The following is a 23,001-nucleotide window of genomic DNA, read 5'->3' on the forward strand; positions in this document are numbered from 1 at the left end:
ATCAACCTAACCTACACATCTTTGGACTGTGGGAGGAAACCAGAGCGCCCGGAGGAAACCCACGCAGACATGGGAAGAACGTGCAAACTCCACACAGACAGTGACCAAGCTGAGAATCGAACCCGAGTCCCTAGCGCTGTGAGACGGCAGTGCTAACCACTGTGCTACCGTGTTGGCTAGTTTGGAATGGGAGCATAGTGGTTATGTGACTGGATTAGTAGTAATTCCATCGGCTCAGATTAATAATGCAGTGACATGAGTTCAAATCTCACCACAGTAAATTAGGTCAATTGAATAAATTTGGAATAACTAGTGTCAGTAATACTGACCGTGAAACTAATGAATTACTGTTAAAAAATCCCATCTGGTTCACTAATGTCCTTTAGGGAAGGAAATCTGCTGTCCTTACCTGGGTCTGGCCTACATCTGACTCCAGAGCCACAGCAATGTGGGTGACTCTAAAATGGACCCAGCAAAACACCCAGCTGTCAATATGGCAGCTTACCACCTACTCAAAGGCAACCAGGGATGGGTAATAAATATCGGTCTTACCAGCGATGTCCACTTCCTCTGAATGAATTAAAAGAAAAATCATTTGAGTGTTTTTTTTATTGTCTGACGATTGTGGAACTTTCCTTCTGCAGCCACGGGACCAGGTGCGCTGGCGAAGTATCTGCCGCTGCCAATAACAACATATGTGGTGTGGGGGTGGCTTACTCATCAAGAGTAGCAGGTACGGCATCTCCTTAACACCACGCTAAGAGTTAACAATAGCAATGAGACGATGGAGGAGCAGAAATATCCACTGTATTTTACAAATGTGAATCGAAATTAGATAATAAGAAAAACAATGTTCTTTTTACAAAAACTGTCACTCCTGAAAGACGATGTTAATTTATTTTCTGTTTGATTACTCCCAGATGAAACCCGTTGGGATTGAAATTGCCAAAGAAATGCATCCTCTTCTTGTCAGTGTTGGACGCAATCTTACTGCCTTTCACACCAGGCTCCTGCTGCGGCGAGGTTGGTGAATTTGGCACCCAGCCAAATCTCCGTTCGCTGCAGCGAGATGGGAATATCCCGCTGGTGTGAACGGTGGTCAGATTCTGGCCATAGAATCCCTACCTACTCCGACCTGAACTGCTGTGAGATCTACAGCGGGATTTTCCAGCCTCACTCGTCCCGAAACCGGAAAATCGCGCCCAAGGTCAGCAGACCTTTCCATGGTCTGACCCCGCACCAGCTCCGATTCCCATGGCAGACGGGACAGTAAAATTCTGACCCCCATCCCTGACATAACTGGATTTTGAGTGCTTGGTAGATGGGGATAGTAATTCATTTGTTGCAGAATCTGCCTGTTAGATATGACCTAGATCATAGATCATTGATCATAGAATCCCTACAGTGCAGAAGGAGGCCATTCAGTCCATCGAATCTGCATCGACCACAATCCCACCCAGGCCCTATCCTCATCACCCCATGCATTTACCCTAGCTAGTCCCCCTAACACTAAGGGGCAATTTAGTATGGCCAATCCACCTAACCCGCACATCTTTGGAGTGTGGGAGGAAACCGGAGCACCCGGAGAAAACCCACGCAGACACAGGGAGATTGTGCAAACTCCACACAGACAGTGACCTAAGCCGGGAATCGAACCCGGGTCCCTGGCGCTGTGAAGCAGCAGTGCTAACCACTGTGCCACCGTGCCACTCAATTATGCAGACTTCGCTCACGCTTAATGAGAAAGATCCAACAGTGCTCCTGCCCGGTTTCGAACCGGGGACCTTTCGCATGTGAGGCGAACGTGATAACCACTACACTACAGACAATTAGAGCTGACCTATGGCAATTCGCCAAAGATCCTTAGACAGCACCTTTCAAACCCACGGCCACTTCCATCCAGAAGGACAAGGGCAGCAGATACATGGGAACACCACCACCTGCAAGTTCCCCTCCAAGCCACTCACCATCCTGACTTGGAAATATATTGGCTGTTCCTTTGCAGTCGCTGGGTCAAAATCCTGGAATTCCCTCCCTAACGGCATTGTGGGTCAACCCACAGCACATGGACTGCAGCGATTCAAGAAGGCAGCTCACCACCACCTTCTCAAGGGCAACTAGGGATGGGCAATAAATGCTGACCCAGCCAGCGACGCCCATGTCCCACGAATGAATAAAAAAAACATTTTGAAAATCCTGACATTAAGTTGCCACAAACCATGTGAGAACTGACAACAAATTCCATCCAGCAATGCATTGAGTAGATTAAGGCTAATATACCATCGACCTTCCTGATTGCTTGTGGCACCTGTATCTTGACTTCCAATGATTGGAGTACAAGGACACCAAAATCCCTTTGAATATCAAATCCTGTATAATAATTAAGTGTAAAACGATGTTTAGAAAAAAGTGCCTATTTGTATTAAAACAAACCAGCGTTATTTCCAGTGAACTATAATTACGACATGAAGAAAGGGATTGAAGTTAATGATCTCTCAATCTTCCAAAGGCATCCGAATGTTGGACCAGCCATTCATGACTGACATCATAGAAGCTTCTTCAATCAGTCACATGCCTCAGATTATCGATATCTACAGTGCGAGCTGGGGACCAACTGATGATGGCAAAACAGTGGATGGACCTCGTGAGTTGACCTTACAGGCCATGGCTGATGGTGTTAATAAGGTAAGGAAGGTGGAGGGAGGTGTGTTGGAGAAGGTACAGGAACTCATTCTTGCGACATGTTTAAGCCAGTACGGGAACGAAGAAGGCGATTATCATAGATGATTACCATAGATTCCCTATGGTGCAGAAGGAGGCCATTCGGCCCATCAAGTCTACACAACAATCCCACCCAGGCCCCATCCCCGTAACCCCATGTATAGAATCATAGAATTCCCTACAGTGCAGAAGGAGGCCATTCGGCCCATTGAGTCTGCACCGAACACAATCCCACCCAGGCCCCGGTACCATAACCCCATGCATTTACTCTAGCTAGTCCCCCTGACACTAAGGGACAATTTAGCATGGCCAATGCACCTAACCCGCACATCTTTGGACTGTGAGAGGAAACCGGAGCACCCGGAGGAAACCCATGGGGAGAATGTGCAAACTCCACACAGACAGTGACCCAAACCGGGAATCGAACCCAGGTCCCGGCACTGTGAGGCATCAGTGCTAACCACTGTGCCACTGTGCCATCCATATTACTGGCAGAAGTGTGATAGGCTGAATTGGTGTTGCATTCTTGGATTCAAAGACCCCATGTTGGATATTGCTCTCCATGCCTTTTTTTCTAGATTGAAATGTTTTAGTTCTATGATTTGGTCGTTTAACAATCGCATGGGGGGGCACGATGGCACATTGGCTAGCACTGCTGCCTCACAGCGCCAGGGACCCAGGTTCAATTCCCGGTTTGGGTCACTGTCTGTGCAGAGTCTGCACGTTCTTCCCGTGTCTGCGTGGATTTCCTCCGGGTGCTCCGGTTTCCTCCCGCAGTCCGAAAGATGTGGGCGGCACGGTAGCACAGTGGTTAGCACTGCTGCTTCACAGCTCCAGGGACCCAGGTTCGATTCCCGGCTTGGGTCACTGTCTGTGTGGAGTTTGCACATTCTCCTCGTGTCTGCGTGGGTTTCCTCCGGGTGCTCCAGTTTCCTCCCACAGTCCAAAGATGTGCGGGTTAGGTTGATTGGCCATGCTAAAATTGCCCCTTAGTGTCCTGGGATGCGTAGGTTAGAGGGATTAGTGGGTAAATATGTAGGGATATTGGGGTAGGGCCTGGGTGGGATTGTGGTCGGTGCAGACTCGATGGGCCGAATGGCCTCTTTCTGCACTGTAGGGTTTCTATGATTTCTATGGTTTCTATGATTTCTATGTGCTGCTTCGGTGCATTGGCCGTGCTAAATTCTCCTTCAGTGTACCCGAACAGGTGCCAGAGTGTGGCGACTAGGGGATTTTCACAGTAACTTCATTGCAGTGTTATTGTAAGCCTACTTGTGACTAATAAATAAACTTTAAAACATTAAGCAGAGCTGGAAATTAACAGGTCATGTTGTTGATGAGGTAACTGCAGAGAACGAAATGTGATGAAAATTGCGTTCTGCCAGATATTCCAAGCCCACACGACACTGAGTTTTGTATCAGCCACGGAATGATGTTTATTTGCGGAAATCTGTGGCACTGCAACACATAGCAGTATGTAAACTGCAACCTCTACCATCCAGCAGAAGGAGGGCAGCAGTTATAGGGAGACAGCACCATCGGCATGTTACCTCCAAGCCACACACCACCCTGATTTGGAACTATATCGCTGTTCCTTCACTGGTTGGAGGCATTCCTGGAGAATGATCATGTGACATCTGTGATCATGTGACACCCAGTCCCATGATATTATTGCATCGACATACAGAAAACCCGACTCCCCTGTCATTGTTCCACAGCAACAGCTGGTGTGTGAGAATCAGGAGGACAGGCCAGGAAAACAATGAAAGAGGTGTGGGAAAGAGAGAGGAGATGGGGGAGAGGGTATTCAGGGAATTAATAGGAAGTGGGAAATCCTTTGATTCCACTAGTAGCTGATGGGAATTCTGCTAACACTCAGCACCTCCTTTTAACCAATACAATAACTCTGTGATTGTGCCACGGAATCATTACAGAATCTCCCAGCACAGACAGAGGCCCTTTGGCCTGTCATACCTGTGCTAGCCTCTTCAAAAGCACCGTCCAGTGTAATTTCATCCCTGCTTGTTTCCAACAGCTTGGCAAGTGAGTCATTCTCAAATACATATCCAATTAGAGTAATAGGTGTAAAACTCCTAAATTGCTATTCTGGCTGCTAATGTATCCCTGGAGGCCTCACGTATTTTAAAGAGGGCTGCTTTTAGTTTGTACAGAGAGAGGCATGGCCAAACAATAATAGTAAGAAGTCTCACAACACCAGGTTAAAGTCCAACAGGTTTATTTGGTAGCAAATACCATAAGCTTTCAGAGCACGGCTCCTTCGTCAGATGGAGTGGTTATCTGTTCTCCAACAGTGCACAGACACAGAAATCAAGTTACAGAATACTAATTAGAATGCGAATCTCTACAGCCAGCCAGGTCTTAAAGGTACAGACAATGTGGGTGGAGGGAGCATTCAACACAGGTTAAAGAGATGTGTATTGTCTCCAGACAGAACAGCTAGTGAGATTCTGCAAGATCAGGGGGAAAGCTGTGGGGGTTACTGATAATGTGACATAAATCCAACATCCCGGTTTAGGCTGTCCTCATGTGTGCGGAACTTGGCTATCAGTTTCTGCTCAGCGACTCTGCGCTGTCGTCTGTTGTGAAGGCCACCTTGGAGAACGCTTACCTGAAGATCCAAGGCTGAATGCCCGTGACCGCTGAAGTGCTCCCCCACAGGAAGAGAACAGTCTTGCCTGGTGATTGCCGAGCGGTGTTCACTCATCCGTTGTCGTAGCGTCTGCATGGTTTCCCCAATGTACCATGCCTCGGGACATCCTTTCCTGCAGCGTATCAATAATAGAACAGAGACAGCCCAACCAGAGTTCCTTCAGCGCCTTGAGCCCAGGCAGGGTTCTCTGCAAGAGCAACTTGGCTCAACCCACTGCCTCATCCACCCTGACAATGTTTTCACTTTGGTGCTTTTCCAATTCCCTTTTGAAAAGCACAATTGGATCGGTCTCCACCACACTCCCAGGCAGAACGTCCCAGATCCTAAACTACTCTGGAAACGGGAAACCACTTCCTGTCGCCATTTGGGGTTTATCTTTGTCATTCATCTCATGACGGTGGCCTCTGGCTCTGGACCCTCCGACCCTGTTGGAACCGTTTCTCCCTGTCTCCCTGCACTGTCGAGACCTCTTATGATTTTGATTCGGGGTGGGCTGGCTAGACGGTTGCAGAACTGGCTTGGATGTAGAGGGCAGAGAGTAGTGGTGGGTGTTTTTGAGAACGGAAATCCGTAGCTGTCAGAGATTGTCAGAGGATGCAACAGGATATCGATAGATTGGAGACTTGGGCACAGAAATGGCAGATGGAGTTTAATCTGGATAAATGCGAGGTGCTGCATCAATCAAATCTCTTCTCGACCTTCTCTTCTCCAAGGAGAACGACCCCAACTTCTCCAATCCATCCTCATAATCAAAGGTGATTTGTTTGGATTTTTAAACATTGCAAACGTCTTCACGTTTTAATTTAGTATTTACGTTGAGTGAAGCATCTGACTTACGGAAGTCCGTCAGTATAACATGGGTGCAAGGGACCTTTTCATTTGTTGGTTAGCCCTGGCTTAGCACCTCAAGCTAATGAACCAGAGCCTCTGTGTGTTCGGAACAGTGTTTGTCGACAATCTACGCTGCGATGTGTGAGAAAGGATTAGCTTGTGTGTCTCATGTTCCAATGTTAACAATAATCGGGGATTTGATTCAGTGCTGGATGAAAACACTGGCCTTTTCACCTGTGCGTCATGATGACATTTCTAGACTGATTGGGATTGAAGGTTTCCTTGTTTTGCCAGTGGTGGTGGTGCCAGGTCTGAACTATTCAGACTAGTTTGTAAAGGGTTTTGAGTCTCTAACACAAGTGACTGTGATTAGAGATCTCACTCCGAGTCGTCACAAATTATAATCAAAGGGATATTGATGTTTGCAGCTCAGGGGTGGGATTTTTCCAATTCATTTCCCTTCCAAGAACAAAGAACAAAGAACAATACAGCACAGGAACAGGCCCTTCGGCCCTCCAAGCCCGCACCGCTCCCTGGTCCAAACTAGACCATTCTTTTGTATCCCTCCATTCCCACTCCGTTCATATGGCTGTCTAGATAAGTCTTAAACGTTCCCAGTGTGTCCGACTCCACCACCTTGCCTGGCAGCGCATTCCAGGCCCCCACCACCCTCTGTGTAAAATATGTCCATCTGATATCTGTGTTAAACCTCCCCCCCTTCACCTTGAACCTATGACCCCTCGTGAACGTCACCACCGACCTGGGGAAAAGCTTCCCACCGTTCACCCTATCTATGCCTTTCATAATTTTATACACCTGTATTAAGTCTCCCCTCATCCTCCGTCTTTCCAGGGAGAACAACCCCAGTTTACCCAATCTCTCCTCATAACTAAGCCCCTCCATACCAGGTAACATCCTGGTAAACCTCCTCTGTACTCTCTCCAAAGCCTCCACGTCCTTCTGGTAGTGTGGCGACCAGAACTGGGCGCAGTATTCCAGATGCGGCCGAACCAACGTTCTATACATCTGCAACATCAGACCCCAACTCTTATACTCTATGCCCCGTCTATGCCTTCTCCACCACCTTCTCCACCTGTGACGTCACTTTCAAGGATCTGTGGACTTGCACACCCAGGTTCCTCTGCGTATCTACACCCTTTATGATTCTGCCATTTATCATATAGCTCCTCCCTACATTATTTCTACCAAAATGCATCACTTCGCATTTATCAGGATTGAACTCCATCTGCCATTTCTTTGCCCAAATTTCCAGCCTATCTATATCCTTCTGTAGCTTCTGACAATGCTCCTCACTATCTGCAAGTCCTGCCAATTTTGTGTCGTCCGCAAACTTACTGATCACCCCAGTTACACCTTCTTCCAGATCATTTATATAAATCACAAACAGCAGAGGTCCCAATACAGAACCCTGCGGAACACCACTAGTCACAGGCCTCCAGCCGGAAAAAGACCCTTCCACTACCACCCTCTGTCTTCTGTGACCAAGCCAGTTCTCCAACCATCTAGCCACCTCCCCCTTTATCCCATGAGATCCAACCTTTTTCACCAGCCTACCATGAGGGACTTTGTCAAACGCTTTACTGAAGTCCATATAGATGACATCCACGGCCCTTCCCTCATCAACCATTTTGGTCACTTCTTCAAAAAACTCCACCAGGTTAGTGAGGCATGACCTCCCTCTCACAAAACCATGCTGACTATCGTTAATGAGTTTATTCCTTTCTAAATGCGCATACACCCTATCTCTAAGAATCTTCTCCAACAACTTCCCCACCACGGACGTCAAGCTCACCGGCCTATAATTACCCGGGTTATCCTTCCTACCCTTCTTAAATAACGGGACCACATTAGCTATCCTCCAATCCTCTGGGACCTCACCTGCGTCCAGTGACGAGACAAAGATTTGCGTCGGAGGCCCAGCGATTTCATCTCTCGTCTCCCTGAGCAGCCTTGGATAGATTCCATCAGGCCCTGGGGATTTGTCAGTCTTTAAATTCTCTAACAAACCTAACACTTCCTCCTTTGTAATGGAGATTTTCTCCAACGGTTCAACACTCCCCTCCGAGACACACCCAGTCAACACATCCCTCTCCTTTGTGAATACCGACGCAAAGTATTCATTTAGGATCTCCCCTACTTCTTTGGGCTCCAAGCGTAATTCCCCACTTTTGTCCCTGAGAGGTCCGATTTTTTCCCTGACAACCCTTTTGTTCCTAACATATGAATAAAATGCCTTGGGATTCTCCTTAATCCTGTCTGCCAAGAACATTTCGTGACCCCTTTTTGCTCTTCTAATTCCCCGTTTGAGTTCTTTCCTACTTTCTTTGTACTCCTCCAGAGTTCCCTCCGTTTTTAGCTGCCTGGACCTACCATACGCCTCTCTTTTCTTTTTGACCAGTCCCTCAATTTCCCTGGTTATCCACGGTTCTCGAATCCTACCCTTCCTATCCTTCTTTTTAACAGGCACATGCCTGTCCTGTAGCCCTAACAACTGTTCCTTAAAAGACTCCCACATGCCAGATGTGGATTTACCCTCAAACAGCCTCTCCCAGTCAAGAGCTGCCAATTTCTGCCTAATCCCACTAAAGTTAGCCTTCCCCCAATGCAACACCTTACCCTTGGGACACCACTCATCCTTTTCCATCACTATCCTAAAGCTAACAGAATTGTGGTCACTATTTGCCACATGTTCCCCTACCGAAACTTTGAAGACCTGACCGGGCTCATTCCCCAGTACGAGGTCCAGTATAGCCCCCTCTCTGGTCGGGCTATCTACATATTGTTCCAAAGAACCCTCCTGTATGCATTTTACAAATTCCTCCCCATTCAGAGTCCCTGCTCTCAGCGATTTCCAGTCTATACCAGGGAACTTGAAGTCTCCCACTACAACAACCCTATTTTTCCTGCACCTATCCAGTATCTCCTGACATATCCGTTCTTCCACTTCCCTTGGGCTGTTGGGGGGCCTGTAGTACACCTTCCTGTTTCCTGTTTCCCTCTTCTAATCCTCTTTTCCCTGAGGAAGGTGGCTCCTCTTGGAACATTGTTCCTTGGACCCTGATTCCCCATTGGCACTTCACCTCGGTGACTATTCTTTACACAGAATCCTGGCATCCAGGTGTAATCTCAGAACAAAGTGGAGTGCCGACCTGGATCTAGCCTATAATAACCCAATATCAACCAATACCACTAACCTAGATTATCCTGGTCATTATCAGCCGTTTGTGAGAGCTTGCTTAGCGTGGCACAGAGGGCAGCACGGTGGCATAGTGGTTAGCACTGCTGCCTCACAGCGCCAGGGACCCAGGTTCGATTTCCGGTTTGGGTCACTGTCTGTGTGGGGTTTGTACGTTCTTCCCCATGCCTGTGTGGGTTTCTTCCAGGTGCTCCAGTTGCCTCCCACAGTCCGAAAGGCGTGCTGGTTAGGTGTACTGGCCATGCTAAATTGCCCCTCAGTGTACCCAAACAGGCACCGGAGTGTGGCAACTAGGGGATTTTCACAATAACTTCATTGCAGTGTTAATGCAAGCCTTCTTGTGACACCAATAAATAAACTTTAAACTTGCTGAGTGCAAATTGGCTGGTGCGTTTCCGACTATGGTAGTGTTGAGGTAGGTCTACGCATAAGGAACTTAGAACTGAGAGGAAGGGAAATATTTTCATTCAGAGGCTTGTGAATCTTTGGAATTTGCTACCCCTGGGCACTGTGGAGTTGCAGTTCTTGAATTTTCAAGACTTTCTCGGACACGTGGGGAATTGTGGGATATGTGGATAGGACAGAAAAGTAGAGTTGAGGTGGAAGGTCAGCCACGCTCTTGTTGAATGGCGGAACAGGCTTGAAGGACTGAATGGCCTACTAGAACAAAGAACAAAGAACAGCACAGCACAGGAACAGGCCCTTTGACCCTCCAAGCTTGCGTCGATCATGTTGTCCTACTTAGACCAACCTCCTGTATCCCTCTATTCCCCGCCTGTTGATGTGTCCATCCAGATAAATCTGAAGTGTCACTAATGTATCTGCCTCAACCACCTCACTTGGCAGTGCATTCCAGGCCCCCACCACCCTCTGTGTAAAAAACTTCCCCCGCACATCTCCACCGAACCTTTCCCCCCTTATCTTGAACTTGTGCCCCCTTGTAATTGTCACTTCTGCCCTGGGAAAAAGCTTCCAACTGTTCACCCAATCTGTACCCTCCATAATTTTATAAACGCCTATCAGGTCGCCCCTCAGCCTCCATCTTTCCAGGGAGAACAATCCCAGTTTATTCAATCTCTCCTCATGGCTAATACCCTCCATACCAGGATACTGTATATGTTTTCACTTGCCCCCTCCCTGCCCCTCACCACCCCCTCTCCAAAACCCCTCGCTCCCCCATCTCCACTCACGATCTGGTTTCTGGTAGGTGGGAGAGTTAATATTCTCATGTTTCAAACAACATGATAGAATTACCTGCTGAGTCACCGGGGAATCTCTCTTGGCAGGGCTGATTCACTCCTCTAATTGCTTTCCCTCACACAAATAAGCATAGCCATAAATAAAATAATTATGCAACAGAAATCTATTTGTGCTTTTTGTGGTTGGTTCCTGTCAATTGAACAATATTTCTTCATCTTTGCTCAGCTGCCTTGCTGTTAATGGAACCAGGGTTCATGCAGCAGCTTAACTGTCAGATCATAAGATACAGGAGCAGAATTAGGCCATTCGGCCCATCTAGTCTGCTCCGCCATTCTATCATGGCTGATAGGTTTCTCAACCCCATTCTCCTGCCTTCTCTCCGCAACCTTTGATCCCCTCAAGAACCTATTTAACTCTGTCTTAAATACACTCAATGACCTGGCCTCCACAGCCTTCTGTGGCAATGAGTCCCACAGATTCACCACCCTCAGGCTGAAGAAATTCCTCCTCATCTCGGTTCTAAAGGGTCGTTACTTTACTCTGAGGCTGGGCCCTCGGATCTGAGTCTCTCCCACTCATGGAAACATCTTCCCCACATCCACTCTATCCAGGTCTTTCAGTATTCGGTAAATTTCAATGAGATTCCCCCCTCATTGGTAGCACAGTGGTTAGCACTACCCTACCACCATCCCCCCTACCATGGTAGCACAGTGGTTAGCACTGCTGCTTCATAGCTCCAGGGACCTGGGTTTGATTCCCGCCTTGGGTCACTGTCTGTGTGAAGTTTGCACATTCTCCTTGTGCCTGCGTGGGTTTCCTCCGGGTGCTCCGGTTCCTCTCACAGTCCAAAGATGTGCGGATTAGGTTGATAGGCCATGCTAAAATTGCCCCTTAGTGTCCTGGGATGCGTAGATTAGAGGGATTAGCGGGTAAAATATGTAGGGATATGGGGGTAGGGCCTGGGTGGGATTGTGGTCGGTGCAGACTCGATGGGCCAAATGGCCTCTTTCTGCATTGTAGGGTTTCTATGATTTCTATGATTTCATCCTTCTAAACTCCATCGAGTACAGACCCACAGTCTTCAAACACTCCTCATACGTCAAGCCTTTCATTGCCGGGATCATTCTTGTGAACCTCCTCTGGACCCTCTCAAAAGCCAGCACATCCTTCCTTAGATACAGGGCCCAAAATTGCTCACAATATTCCAACTGTGTCAGAGATTGGATGTTCTACCTCCTGTTCTTTGCTGCTACCTGACCTGGTAGCATAATCCCTTTATCAGGGGTCGCAATCTTATCTCTCAGCCTCAAGCTTACGTCTTCAAGCTCCAGTTCAGGTGAGATGTGAACAGGCTGCTCTCTCTGCTGGATGTGTTATAGATGATGTGGAGATGCCGGCGTTGGACTGGGGTAAACACAGCAAGAGTTTTAACAACACCAGGTTAAAGTCCAACAGGTTTATTTGGTAGCAAATGCTAATGGCATTTGCTACCAAATAAACCTGTTGGACTTTAACCTGGTGTTGTTAAAACTCTTACTGTGTGTTATAGATCCCAGCCATGGTCCCGATTGGAAGTTCTGGGGGGGTGGGGGTGTCGGGATCCGTGCTTCCATGCCTTGGCCTCAGTCAACATTTTTAAAACATCGTGGGCCGGGCACCTATGATGTCCAAAGATGTGTGGGTTAGGTGGATTGGCCATGCTAAATTGACTCTAATGTCAGGGGGATTAGCAGGGTAAATGCATGGGGTTATGGGGATAGGGCCTGGGTGGGATTGTGGTTGGTGCACACTCAATGGGCCGAATGGCCTCCTTCTGCACTATAGGGATTCTATGATTCTATGTCTTTGGTGTTTGTGGGATCTTGCTGTGCACCAATTCACTGCCACAGTCCCTACATTTTGGGGCGGCACTGTGACACAGTGGTGAGCACTGCTGCCTCACAGTGCCAGGGACCCGGGTTCGATTCCTGGCATGGGTCACTGTCTGTGTGGGGTTTGCACATTCTCACCGTGTCTGCGTGGGTTTCCTCCGGGTGCTCCAGTTTCCTCCCACACTCCAAAGATGTGCGGATTGGGTTGATTGGCCATGTTAAATTGCCTCTTAGTGTCAGGGCGACTAGCTAGGGTAAATGCAAGGGGTTATGGAAATAGGGCCTGGGTGGGATTGTGGTCGGTGCAGACTCGATGGGCCGAATGGCCTCCTTCTGCAGGGATTCTATGATTCTATGATTTACAACCACATCCCTTGAATCAAAGCCCGAAATCCAGATCACACCAAGATCCAGGAGCACCTTAAAAGAGGCCAAGATCCAGGAGCTGTGTGACCTTTGCACCCTCGGTGGGGGGGAGGGGGGTGGTGAATGTGTTGTAAACCACGCCGCGTCATGTTGGCACGGTACAGAAATCCAGTGAGGGGGGAAGATTTGGTGAAGGAGCTCTGTAATTAGATTGAAATTGATTAAAATTAATGAATGTAGATCAGGTTCTCACTAATTACGCTGGCGAGATTCCCCATTTCCGGGTTTCGTCGGATCTTGAGCTCCGCCGCTGATCTTGCGGACGGAGAGTGCAGGCTCAAGCATTGACATAGAAAGTGCCAGAACTTATTACGTATGAGCGGCGGCACGGTGGCACAGTGGTTAGCACTGCTGCCTCACAGCACCTGGGACCCGGGTTCAATTCCGGCCTCGGGTCACTGTCTGTGTGGAGTTTGCACATTCTCCCCGTGTCTGCGTGGGTTTCCTCCGATGCTCCGGTTTCCTCCCACAGTCCAAATATGTGCGGATTAGATGGATTGGCCATGCTCGATTGACCCTTAGTGACAGGGGGATTAGCAGGGTAAATGTATGGGGTTACTGGGTTAGGGGCTGGATGGGATTGTGGTCGGTGCAGACTCGATGGGCCGAATGGCCTCCTTCTGCACTGTGGAACTTCTATGAGCTCCAATTACATGGGGGATTGAAGGCATTGACCGCAGTGAATCAGACAATCTCTGTTCTCTTGTAAATGTTCTCACCAAACCTCTTACTAATAAAGGAGGGAGAACGGGGTTGAGAAACGTATTGAGCAGAGTAGACTCGATGGGCCGAGTGGCCTAATTGTGCTCCTGTATCTTATGGTCTTACTAATGATCATTGTCACCATTGCTTCTGTGCCACTCCCAACGCAGCAAGATTACATGTCATGGCAAAGAAGGAACAACTTGCATTTATATAGCACCATTCACAACCGCAGGATGTCCAGAAGTGGTTCACAGCCAATGAAATACTTTCTGAATATCGTCACTGCTGCAGAGTTGGAAAATGGGGCAACCAATCTGTGCACAGCAAGCCCCCACAGGCAGCAATATGATACTGAGCAGAGAATTGATTTTTGTGCTGCGGACTGAGGGTTAACAATTGGCTCGGACACTGGGGGGAATGTCCCTGCTCTCTCTTCTTCCAGATGGTGGTAATGGGATTATTTTATTGCCACCTGAGAGGGAAGACAGGGCCCCAGTTTAATGTCTGTTCTGAAAATAGATTTATTTCCAGTGAATATAGAGGTGTCCTGCCATGCGCTGAAATGTCGCTCTCCATGTGGCGCTTTCTGTCATGAGTAACGCTTCCCCGTGAAAGCAGATCAGTTTATTTGACAGATTAATTTTCTGTTGCAGGGTCGGAATGGAAAGGGAAGCATCTACGTGTGGGCCTCTGGGGACGGGGGCAGCTACGATGACTGCAACTGCGACGGTTATGCATCGAGCATGTGGACCATATCCATTAACTCGGCAATCAACGACGGGAGGACGGCGCTGTACGACGAAAGCTGCTCCTCAACCCTTGCCTCTACGTTCAGCAACGGCAGGAAGAGGAACCCGGAAGCCGGCGTGGTGAGCGGTGATACTGTCGCCTAAGGTCATCAACACCAGGTTAAAGTCCAACAGGTTTATTTGGTAGCAAAAGCCACACAAGCTTTCGGAGCTCTTAGCCCCTTCTTCAGGTGAGGAACCCTCAGTCCCACCTGAAGAAGGGGCTAAGAGCTCCGAAAGCTTGTGTGGCTTTTGCTACCAAATAAACCTGTTGGACTTTCACCTGGTGTTGTTAAACTTCTTACTGTGTTTACCCCAGTCCAACGCCGGCATCTCCACATCATGCCTAAGGTCATGCCAGGCGGGCAGCTGTCCCTTTGTGTTGGGGCTGATTTCAAAACACACGAGGGTTGATGATGCGGCGACCGTCATTGGGTGATTTGTGTAATTGGTGTGGCCGTTCCATCCTCCCGCGTGCCAACAGAGAAGCTCTTTAATTAAATAAATGAACTAATGATCTCTTCTCTCCAATTGCTTCATTTAAAGGCGACGACTGATTTGTACGGGAACTGTACCCTCCGTCACTCTGGGACATCCGCTGCTGCGCCAGAGGCAGCTGGTGTCTTTGCCTTGGCTCTGGAAGCCAAGTACGTATGAAATATTTCACTGCAATCATTCTGCTACTGCTGTCGGAATCCTGACCATATCCTGTTTTCACCCAGAGGGTTATGTTGGGGGCGGGCGGGGGGGGGGGGTGGGGGGGGATCTAGAACTCACTGCCCGAAGGAATAACTGAGACAGAAACCCACAACTTGTTTCTATGGTGTCTGGATTTGGACCTCAAGTGCCCGAAGTTACAAAGCTATGGGCCAAATGCTGGAAAGTGGGATTGGGCTGAGGGGGGATGCGGGGCTGAGGAGGGCGGGGGGCGGGTTCAGCCTGCATAGAGACAGTGGCACAGTGGTTAGCACTGCTGCCTCACAGCGCTAGGGACCTGAGTTCAATTCCAGCCTCAGGTGACTGTGTGGAGTTTCTCCCGTGTCTGCTTGGGTTTCCTCCCACAGTCCAAAGATGTGCAGGTTAGGTTGATTGGCCATGCTAAATTGCCCCTTAGTGTCTGGGGGATTAGCAGGGTAAATATGTGGGGTTATGGGGATAGGATGGGATTATTGTTGCTGCAGGCTCGATGGCCTGAATGGCCTCTTTCTGCACTGTAGGGATTCTATGATGGGTGGAGTGGCCTCATTCTGTACTAGAAACTTTCTACGATTCTGTATAACCAAACTTTATATTCTGTGGATATTAGATTAGTCCCTAAATGCTTTCGGGTCCATCTTGTGTCATAGTTTGTGAAAGAGCAAGCTAAAATAAACTAAAGATGTGGCAAATTTTCAAGGAAAATTTGTCTGGAGCTCTGCACGGCAATGTTCCAATGAGACAGGGGAGTTATGGTAGGTCACAGGAACCATGGTGCATGAAAGCTGGAATGAATTTAGTCAAGAAGAAAAGAAAAGCCTACAAAAGTTTCAGGGAGCTAGGTAATGTTAGAAATCTAGAAGAGTATATGACTAGAAGAAAGGAACTTAAGAGGGAAATTAGAAGAGCAAGAAGGGGTCATGAGAAGGCCTTGGCAGACAGGATAAAGGAAAACCCCAAGGCATTCTACAAGTATATTAAGAGCAAGAAGATAAGATGTGAAGGAGTAGGACCTATCAAATGTGACGGTGGGAAAGTCTGTATAGAACCGGTAGAAATCGCAGAGGTACTCAATGAATACTTTGCTTCAGTGCAAAAGGATCTTGGTAGTTGCAGTGCAGACTTGCAGTGGACTGAGAAGATTGAGCATGTGGACGTTAGGAAAAAGGATGTATTGGAGCTTTTGAAAAGCATCAAGTTGGATAAGTCGCTGGGACCAGATGGGATGTACCCCAGGTTACTGTGAGAGGCGAGGGAAGAGATTGCTGCGCCTCTGGTGATGATCTTTGCGTCATCAGTGGAGACGGGAGAGGTGCCGGTGGATTGGAGGATTGCGGATGTGGTTCCGTTATTCAAGAAAGGGAGAAGAGATAGCCCGGGAAATTATAGACCAGTGAGTCTAACCTCAGTGGTTGGTAAGTTGATGGATAAGATCCTGAGAGGCAGGATTTATGAACATCTGGAGAGGAATAGTATGATCAGAAATAGCCAGCACGGCTTTGTCCAAGGCAGATCATGCCTTACGAGCCTAATTGAATTTTTTGAAGATGTAACTAGACACATAGATGAGGGAAGAGCAATAGATGTAGTTTATATGGATTTCAGCAAGGTGTTTGATAAGGTGCCCCATGCAAGGCTTATTGAGAAAGCGAAGGGGCATGGGATACAAGGGGACATTGCCTTGTGGATTCAGAACTGGCTTGCCCACAGAAGGCAAAGAGTGGTTGTAGATGGGTCTTTTTCAGCATGGAGGTCGGTCACCAGTGGAGTGCCCCAGGGATCTGTTCTGGGACCCTTGCTCTTTGTGATTTTTATAAATGGCCTGGATGAGGAAGTGGGAGGATGGGTTGGCAAGTTAGAGGGTTATAGGTAAGCCTAGTAGGTAGGGACATGTTCGGCGCAACTTGTGGGCCGAAGGGCCTGTTTGCGCTGTAGCTTTTCTATGTTCTATGTTCTAAAGAGGGCCGTAACTGCCAATGAAGTGGCAACTGAGTGGGATTGCCAATCTGATCATACATTCTTACCTCAAGATCCAGGCAATTGGTTCAGTTTGGAGTTGGGAGGGCGAGGCGGGGTCAGGGCATGCCTTAGTGTGGGGGTGGGGTGGGTTGGGTCATAGAATCATAGAATCCCGACAATGCAGAAGGAGGCCATTTGGCCCATCGAATCTGCACCAGCTTTCCAACAGAGCATCCCACACAGGCCCTATCTCATAACCCCATGTGTGGTGCTACTGTGTTGTTGGGTGTTTACGCCACACTCCCGCTGCAGTGAGGTCGGAGAATTTGGCACCCAGCCAAATCTCCATTCGCTGTAGCGAGATGGGAATATCCCACTGGCGTGAACGGTGGTCAGATTCCGGACATAGAATCCTCACAGTGCAGAAGAGACCATTCGGCCCATCGAGTCTGCACCTATTCTCCAACAGGGTATCTTACTTGGGCCCTCTCCCTCACCCTTTCCCCATAACCCTGCACATTTACCATGGCTAATCCCCCCTAATTTACTCATCTTGGGACACTGAGGAGCAATTTAGCATGGCCAATCCACCTAATATCTTCGGACTGTGGGAGGAAACTGGAACACCCAAAGGAAACCCATGCAGACATGGGGAGAATGTGCAAACTCCACACAGACAGTCACCCAAGGCCAGAATTGAAGCCAGGTCCCCAGTCTTTGGACTGTGGGAGGAAAGCGGAGCATTCTCCCCGTGTCTGCGTGGGTTTCCTCCGGGTGCTCCGGTTTCCTCCCACGGTCCAAGGATGTGTAGGTTAGGTGGATTGACCATGGTAAATGTGTGGGGTTACAGGGATAGGGCGGGGGAGAGAGCCTGAGTAAGATACTCTGTGGGAGACTGGGATATCAGCGCTGATGCTTTTCAACCCAAATTTCAGAAGTGTGCTTTGTACTGACAATTTTCTGAATCACCGTAAACCGGGGGTCACTCTGACACAAAATTCACTACAAAAGGGAAAATAAAGTGAAAAAAGTGTGTATTGTGTACAGTTAAAGAGTTTTACATTTCTTTAAGACGTTTCTCAGTCTTGCAAAGCCAACAACATCTGTGAAAACTCACACAGATCTTCCCTCTCTTTATCCAACTTCTGATTCTCAGTCCCACCCTCACATGGCGAGACATGCAACATCTGACTGTCCTGACCTCCAAACGCAACCAGCTTCACGATGAGGTCCACAAGTGGAGGAGGAACGGTGTGGGTCTGGAGTTTAATCACCTCTTTGGTTACGGAGTGCTGGATGCCGGAGGCATGGTTAAAATGGCCAAAGACTGGAAGACAGTTCCTGAAAGATTCCACTGCGTTGGAGGATCAGTTCAAGAGCCGCAGTAAGTAGTAACTTGCATAATTCTGTGACGTACCTGATATTTCTCCTGGAGAACATAAAATTGCATCGGGACAGGAAACACCTTCTCCAGGCCTTTTGCACAATAATCAATGCTGATACTCCCAGTGCAGTACTGAAGGAGTGCTGCACTGTTGGAGATGCTGTCTTTTGGGTGAGACATTAAATCGAGATCCTATCTGCCCTCTGATGTAGATGTAAAAGATCCAGTGGTATTTCAAAAAATCACAGAAGCCCTTCAGCGCAGAAGGAGGCCATTCAGCCCCTCGAGTGTGCACCGACAGCAATCTCAGCCAGGCCCTATTCCCATGGCTCCACATTCCCCGCTAATCCCTCTAACCTACGCATCTTGGGGCATTCAGGGGCAATTTAGCACGGCCAATACACCTAATCTGCAAATCTTTGGACTGAGGGAGGAAACCGGAGCACCCGGAGGAAACCCACGCAGACACGGTGAGAACATGCAAACTCCACACAGACAGTGACCCAAGACGGGAATCGACTCCGGGGTCCCTGGAGCTGTGAGGTAGCAGTGCTAACCACTGTGCCACCGTGCCGCAGTGGAATGATTCCACCACGTCCTGGGGCCAATATTTATCCCTCAATCAACACCATTAATTCACACTCTCTGGACACTACCACACTGCTGTGTGTTGGAGCTTGCTGTGCACAAATTGATTGCCCTGTTTGCTGGCCAGCTCAGTTGCCTGATTAACTCCACCAAAACTGAATTTGAATGTATTTAATTATTCAACTTAGAACGCACTTTGTAAAAAAAATTGCAATTTTATCACTTACGATATTACTTTTCCCAATGGCAATCCAACATTTCTCACACACTGTTGCAGTGGGTGCAGAGCGATATCAGGGGCATTCAGTGTTATAGAACATAGAAAAAATACAGCACAAACAGGCCCTTCGGCCCAGAAGTTGCGCCGGTCATGTCCCTACCTACCTAGGCTTATATATTGGCTTACCTATAACCCTCAATCCTATTAAGTCCCATGTACTCATCCAGAAGCCTCTTAAAAGACCCTATCGAGTTTGCCTCCACCACCACTGATGGCAACCGATTCCACTCACCCACCACCCTCTGAGTGAAAAACTTACCCCTGACATCTCCTCTGTACCTACTCCCCAGCACCTTAAACCTGTGTCCTCTCGTAGCAGCCATTTCAGCCCTGGGATGTTATGTATTTATAATGTTAAATATGTTACCTCGCTGGTACTCTTGGCTGTGACTCTTAGCTGTCAGGATATTTGATGATGTGGAGATGTCGGCGTTGGACTGGGGTAAGCACAGTAAGAAGTCTCACAACACCAGGTTAAAGTCCAACAGGTTTATTTGGTAGCAAATACCATAAGCTTTCGGAGCGCTGCCCCTTCGTCAGATGGAGTGGATCCACTCCATCTGACGAAGGGGCAGCGCTCTGAAAGCTTATGGTATTTGCTACCAAATAAACCTGTTGGACTTTAACCTGGTGTTGTGAGACTTCTTACTAGGATATTTGATGACAGTCTAATGGAGATTTCAGCACTTTCCTGACCGCTCATTGCTTCACAGTGATGTAAAGGTAACTGGTGTTAGAACCCAAACGTAAATGACTTTAACAATGCGACCAAAGTCTGTGCAGGTTGGGTGCAGTCTGTCCGAGACTGTTAAATTAGTCCAAACCTCTGTTGTTCATATCCTAACTGGGACATCCTGTTTGCCCCCTGTACATCCGAAAGATGTACTGGGTAGGCGCATTGGCCATGCTAAATTCTCCCTCAGTGTACCCGGAGTGTGGCAACTAGGGGATTTTCACAGTAACTTCATTGCAGTGTTAATGTAAGCCTATTTGTGACACTAAGGCCGGAATTTTACCGCCTCGTCCGCCCCAGAATCGGGGCGGGTGAGGCTCGCAGAACAGCATTCTCCGTTGGCCTCGGGCGGGCGAGGCAGCAAGATTCCGGTATAAGTGCCTTTCGGGCTGTGGGAGGAAACCGGAGCACCCGGAGGAAACCCACGCAGACACGGGGAGAATGTGCAAACTCCGCACAGACAGTGACCCAAGCCGGGAATCGAACCCAGGTGGCGCTGTGAGGCAGCAGTGCTAACCCGCTGTGCCACTGCGCCACTGCCTGTGCATCCGAACATGAATTTCTGAGCTTGCTGTTGGGGAGTGGGGATGTGGGGGTGAGGGGGGGGGGGGGGAAGGAGGTGTTTGGTGGTGAGCAAATAAAGATGGGGAACCCCTGGTTTATGTAATGACACAGTAAGAAGTCTCACAACACCAGGTTAAAGTCCAACAGGTTTATTTGGTAGCAAAATCCACTAGCTTTCGGAGCGCTGCTCCTTCGTCAGGTAAGTGGGAGTTCTGTTCACAAACAGGGCATATAAAGACACAAACTCAATTTACGAAATAATGGTTGGAATGCGAATCTTTATAGGTAATCAAGTCTTAAAGCTACACAAAGGTAATGACAGACAGTGTTTGTTGCACCTTTCCAGCACAGATTTCTTCATTTTAATGAGGTTTTAAGTCCTCTCCTGGTTAGGATTCTGCAATGTTCCAGCACCACTTAAGCCGCAGGGCAAATTAGTCAGTGGATCACCCGTAACTAATTTAACAGTCACTTACAGGCATTCCGTAATGTCTGAAGTGAATAGATATATGGGAATGTGAGTTCACGCTACCTATACCTCCAGGGTGGTGGGATCTGCACATGAGAAGTGTAAACAGCTGCTTTGTAAAGGTTGAGAAGGCGACAGAATGGGAAAGGCCACTTATCCATTTCTTGGGGCATATTGTTCGGTCACTATTTAGAGCAATAAAGTGATTGAAGGGTTTAAGTGGACCATGTAGCCATGATAAAAGAATCATTGGAGGAGATTAAATAACATGAGTGTAACTTACTGACTGCAGGTGATCTGAAATCTGTCCCTGAATGTGTTGTAGTTTAATGTTCGTATGTATGGGATGTACAGATCAAAGTCACATTGGTGTAAGTGTTAAAAGCAAACTATTGCTTGCTGTGGTTAGGCTAGAACTATAATGCTTGGTAGTTCTTATAGTGGGTTGCGAATTCAATAATAAAGAATCCCTACAATACAGACAGAGGCCATTCAGCCCATCGAGCCTACATTGACAACAATCCCACCCAGGCCCTATTCCCGTAACCCCCATGCATTTACCCTAGCTAGTCCCCCTGACACGAAGGGGCAATTTTACGTGGGCAGCCCACCTAACATCTTTGGACTGTGGGAGGAAACCGGAGGAAACCCACACACAGAAACACAGGGCGAACGTGCAAACTCCACACAGATGGTCACCCGAGGCCGGGATTGAACCCGGGTCCCTGACGCTGTGAGGCGTCAGTGCTAGCCGCTGTGCCGCCCAGTGTATAACTATGTGGAATTGTAATGTATGATTTGATTAAGTATCCGTGTTGGATTGTATAACACGAGCTCGGTAAAGATAAAGATCTCATTCTACGTTTGTTACAACCCGATACCTGTGATTAAAGTAATAAAGATACAATAATACCTCGAGTAAATAAATGAAACATCAAACACAAATGAGTATGTTGCCCTGAATGGTCATGTTTGTTCTCGAAACCTTTAACAATTAAAGGATTAATTAAGTTTCGATGCTGACTCATAACAATTAAAGACAGGATCAATGCAGAGACACGATTCAGGCTAATGGCTCCCAGTTGGTATGTAAGCTGCATAATGTGTGATTGTTTTTATGAATATAGCTAGGAATGCAATTACGGTTTAACAGCAAGGGGGGTATGGCTGAATCCAGACAACTAAATCACGCCTCTTCCATGAAGAAGTGGCAGAGAAGTATTCTTTAGTGTGCACCTACGTGAGATGAATCGCTTTCATTTCACATCTAAAGACATTAGATGAGGTGAAGTAGTGATGCAAGTTTGGAGTCCGTGATCGGGTAACTTAATATTGTGTCCTCGAAGTAAAAGCTTATCAAACAAAACAACAAAGAGAACAGAATAAATGAACAACTCCAGGGCTGGGAAAACAGATGCACTGAGCTGCGACATTATCATGATGTTTCATTCTGCGCCAAAGCTAAAAGCTTCCTGAGGCAAAGGAAAGGAGTGGGAGGACATGATCGCTAGATTGACTTCACCCACAGAATGCAGTTAATCCATAATTCTCATGCAGTCTGCGTAGGCAAAAAAGTCACATCAGGTTTATAGTCCTGATGGATGTATCTGCAGTTTCTGTCTGCCCAGAGAGTTCTTTTGCCTGTGCTTGGTAGGTCTGTGTTTCGACTTTGAAGCACATTTAGTCCCTTTAAAGACAGAATGCAGTTCTGATCTGCAGAAGCTGAGCTGGATCAGTATTCTGAAAGAGAGAAAGAGACGCAGAAAATTTGCTCAGCCAATTGTTACCACCAATGGAGTGTAAGAATCAAGATTTGTTGGCAAGTGTGCCATGGAACCAATTCTATGATGACTGAACCCTCAGATAATATTTGATTTTTAAAAATGTTGTCGCATGCA

General features: G+C 47.8%; 1 protein-coding gene and 1 non-coding gene across 2 annotated transcripts in view; one reads left to right on the top strand and one right to left on the bottom strand.

The window, feature by feature from the left end:
- The window catches only part of pcsk2 (proprotein convertase subtilisin/kexin type 2), an 82,761-nt gene that overhangs the window by 57,605 nt on the left and 2,155 nt on the right, over nucleotides 1-23,001 (top strand). Inside the window, exons 7-11 of the mRNA XM_078230383.1 lie at nucleotides 645-733; nucleotides 2,510-2,685; nucleotides 14,296-14,511; nucleotides 14,977-15,077; nucleotides 18,242-18,469. Coding sequence (XP_078086509.1) covers nucleotides 645-733; nucleotides 2,510-2,685; nucleotides 14,296-14,511; nucleotides 14,977-15,077; nucleotides 18,242-18,469 — 810 coding nt within the window. The remainder of the gene's footprint in view (nucleotides 1-644; nucleotides 734-2,509; nucleotides 2,686-14,295; nucleotides 14,512-14,976; nucleotides 15,078-18,241; nucleotides 18,470-23,001) is intronic.
- On the bottom strand, nucleotides 1,757-1,836 carry trnav-cac (transfer RNA valine (anticodon CAC)). The gene has a single exon. It is a non-coding gene; the product is annotated as a tRNA-Val (tRNA).

The sequence above is a fragment of the Mustelus asterias genome, chromosome 15 (genome assembly GCF_964213995.1).
Source record: "Mustelus asterias chromosome 15, sMusAst1.hap1.1, whole genome shotgun sequence".
Lineage (NCBI taxonomy): Eukaryota > Metazoa > Chordata > Chondrichthyes > Carcharhiniformes > Triakidae > Mustelus > Mustelus asterias.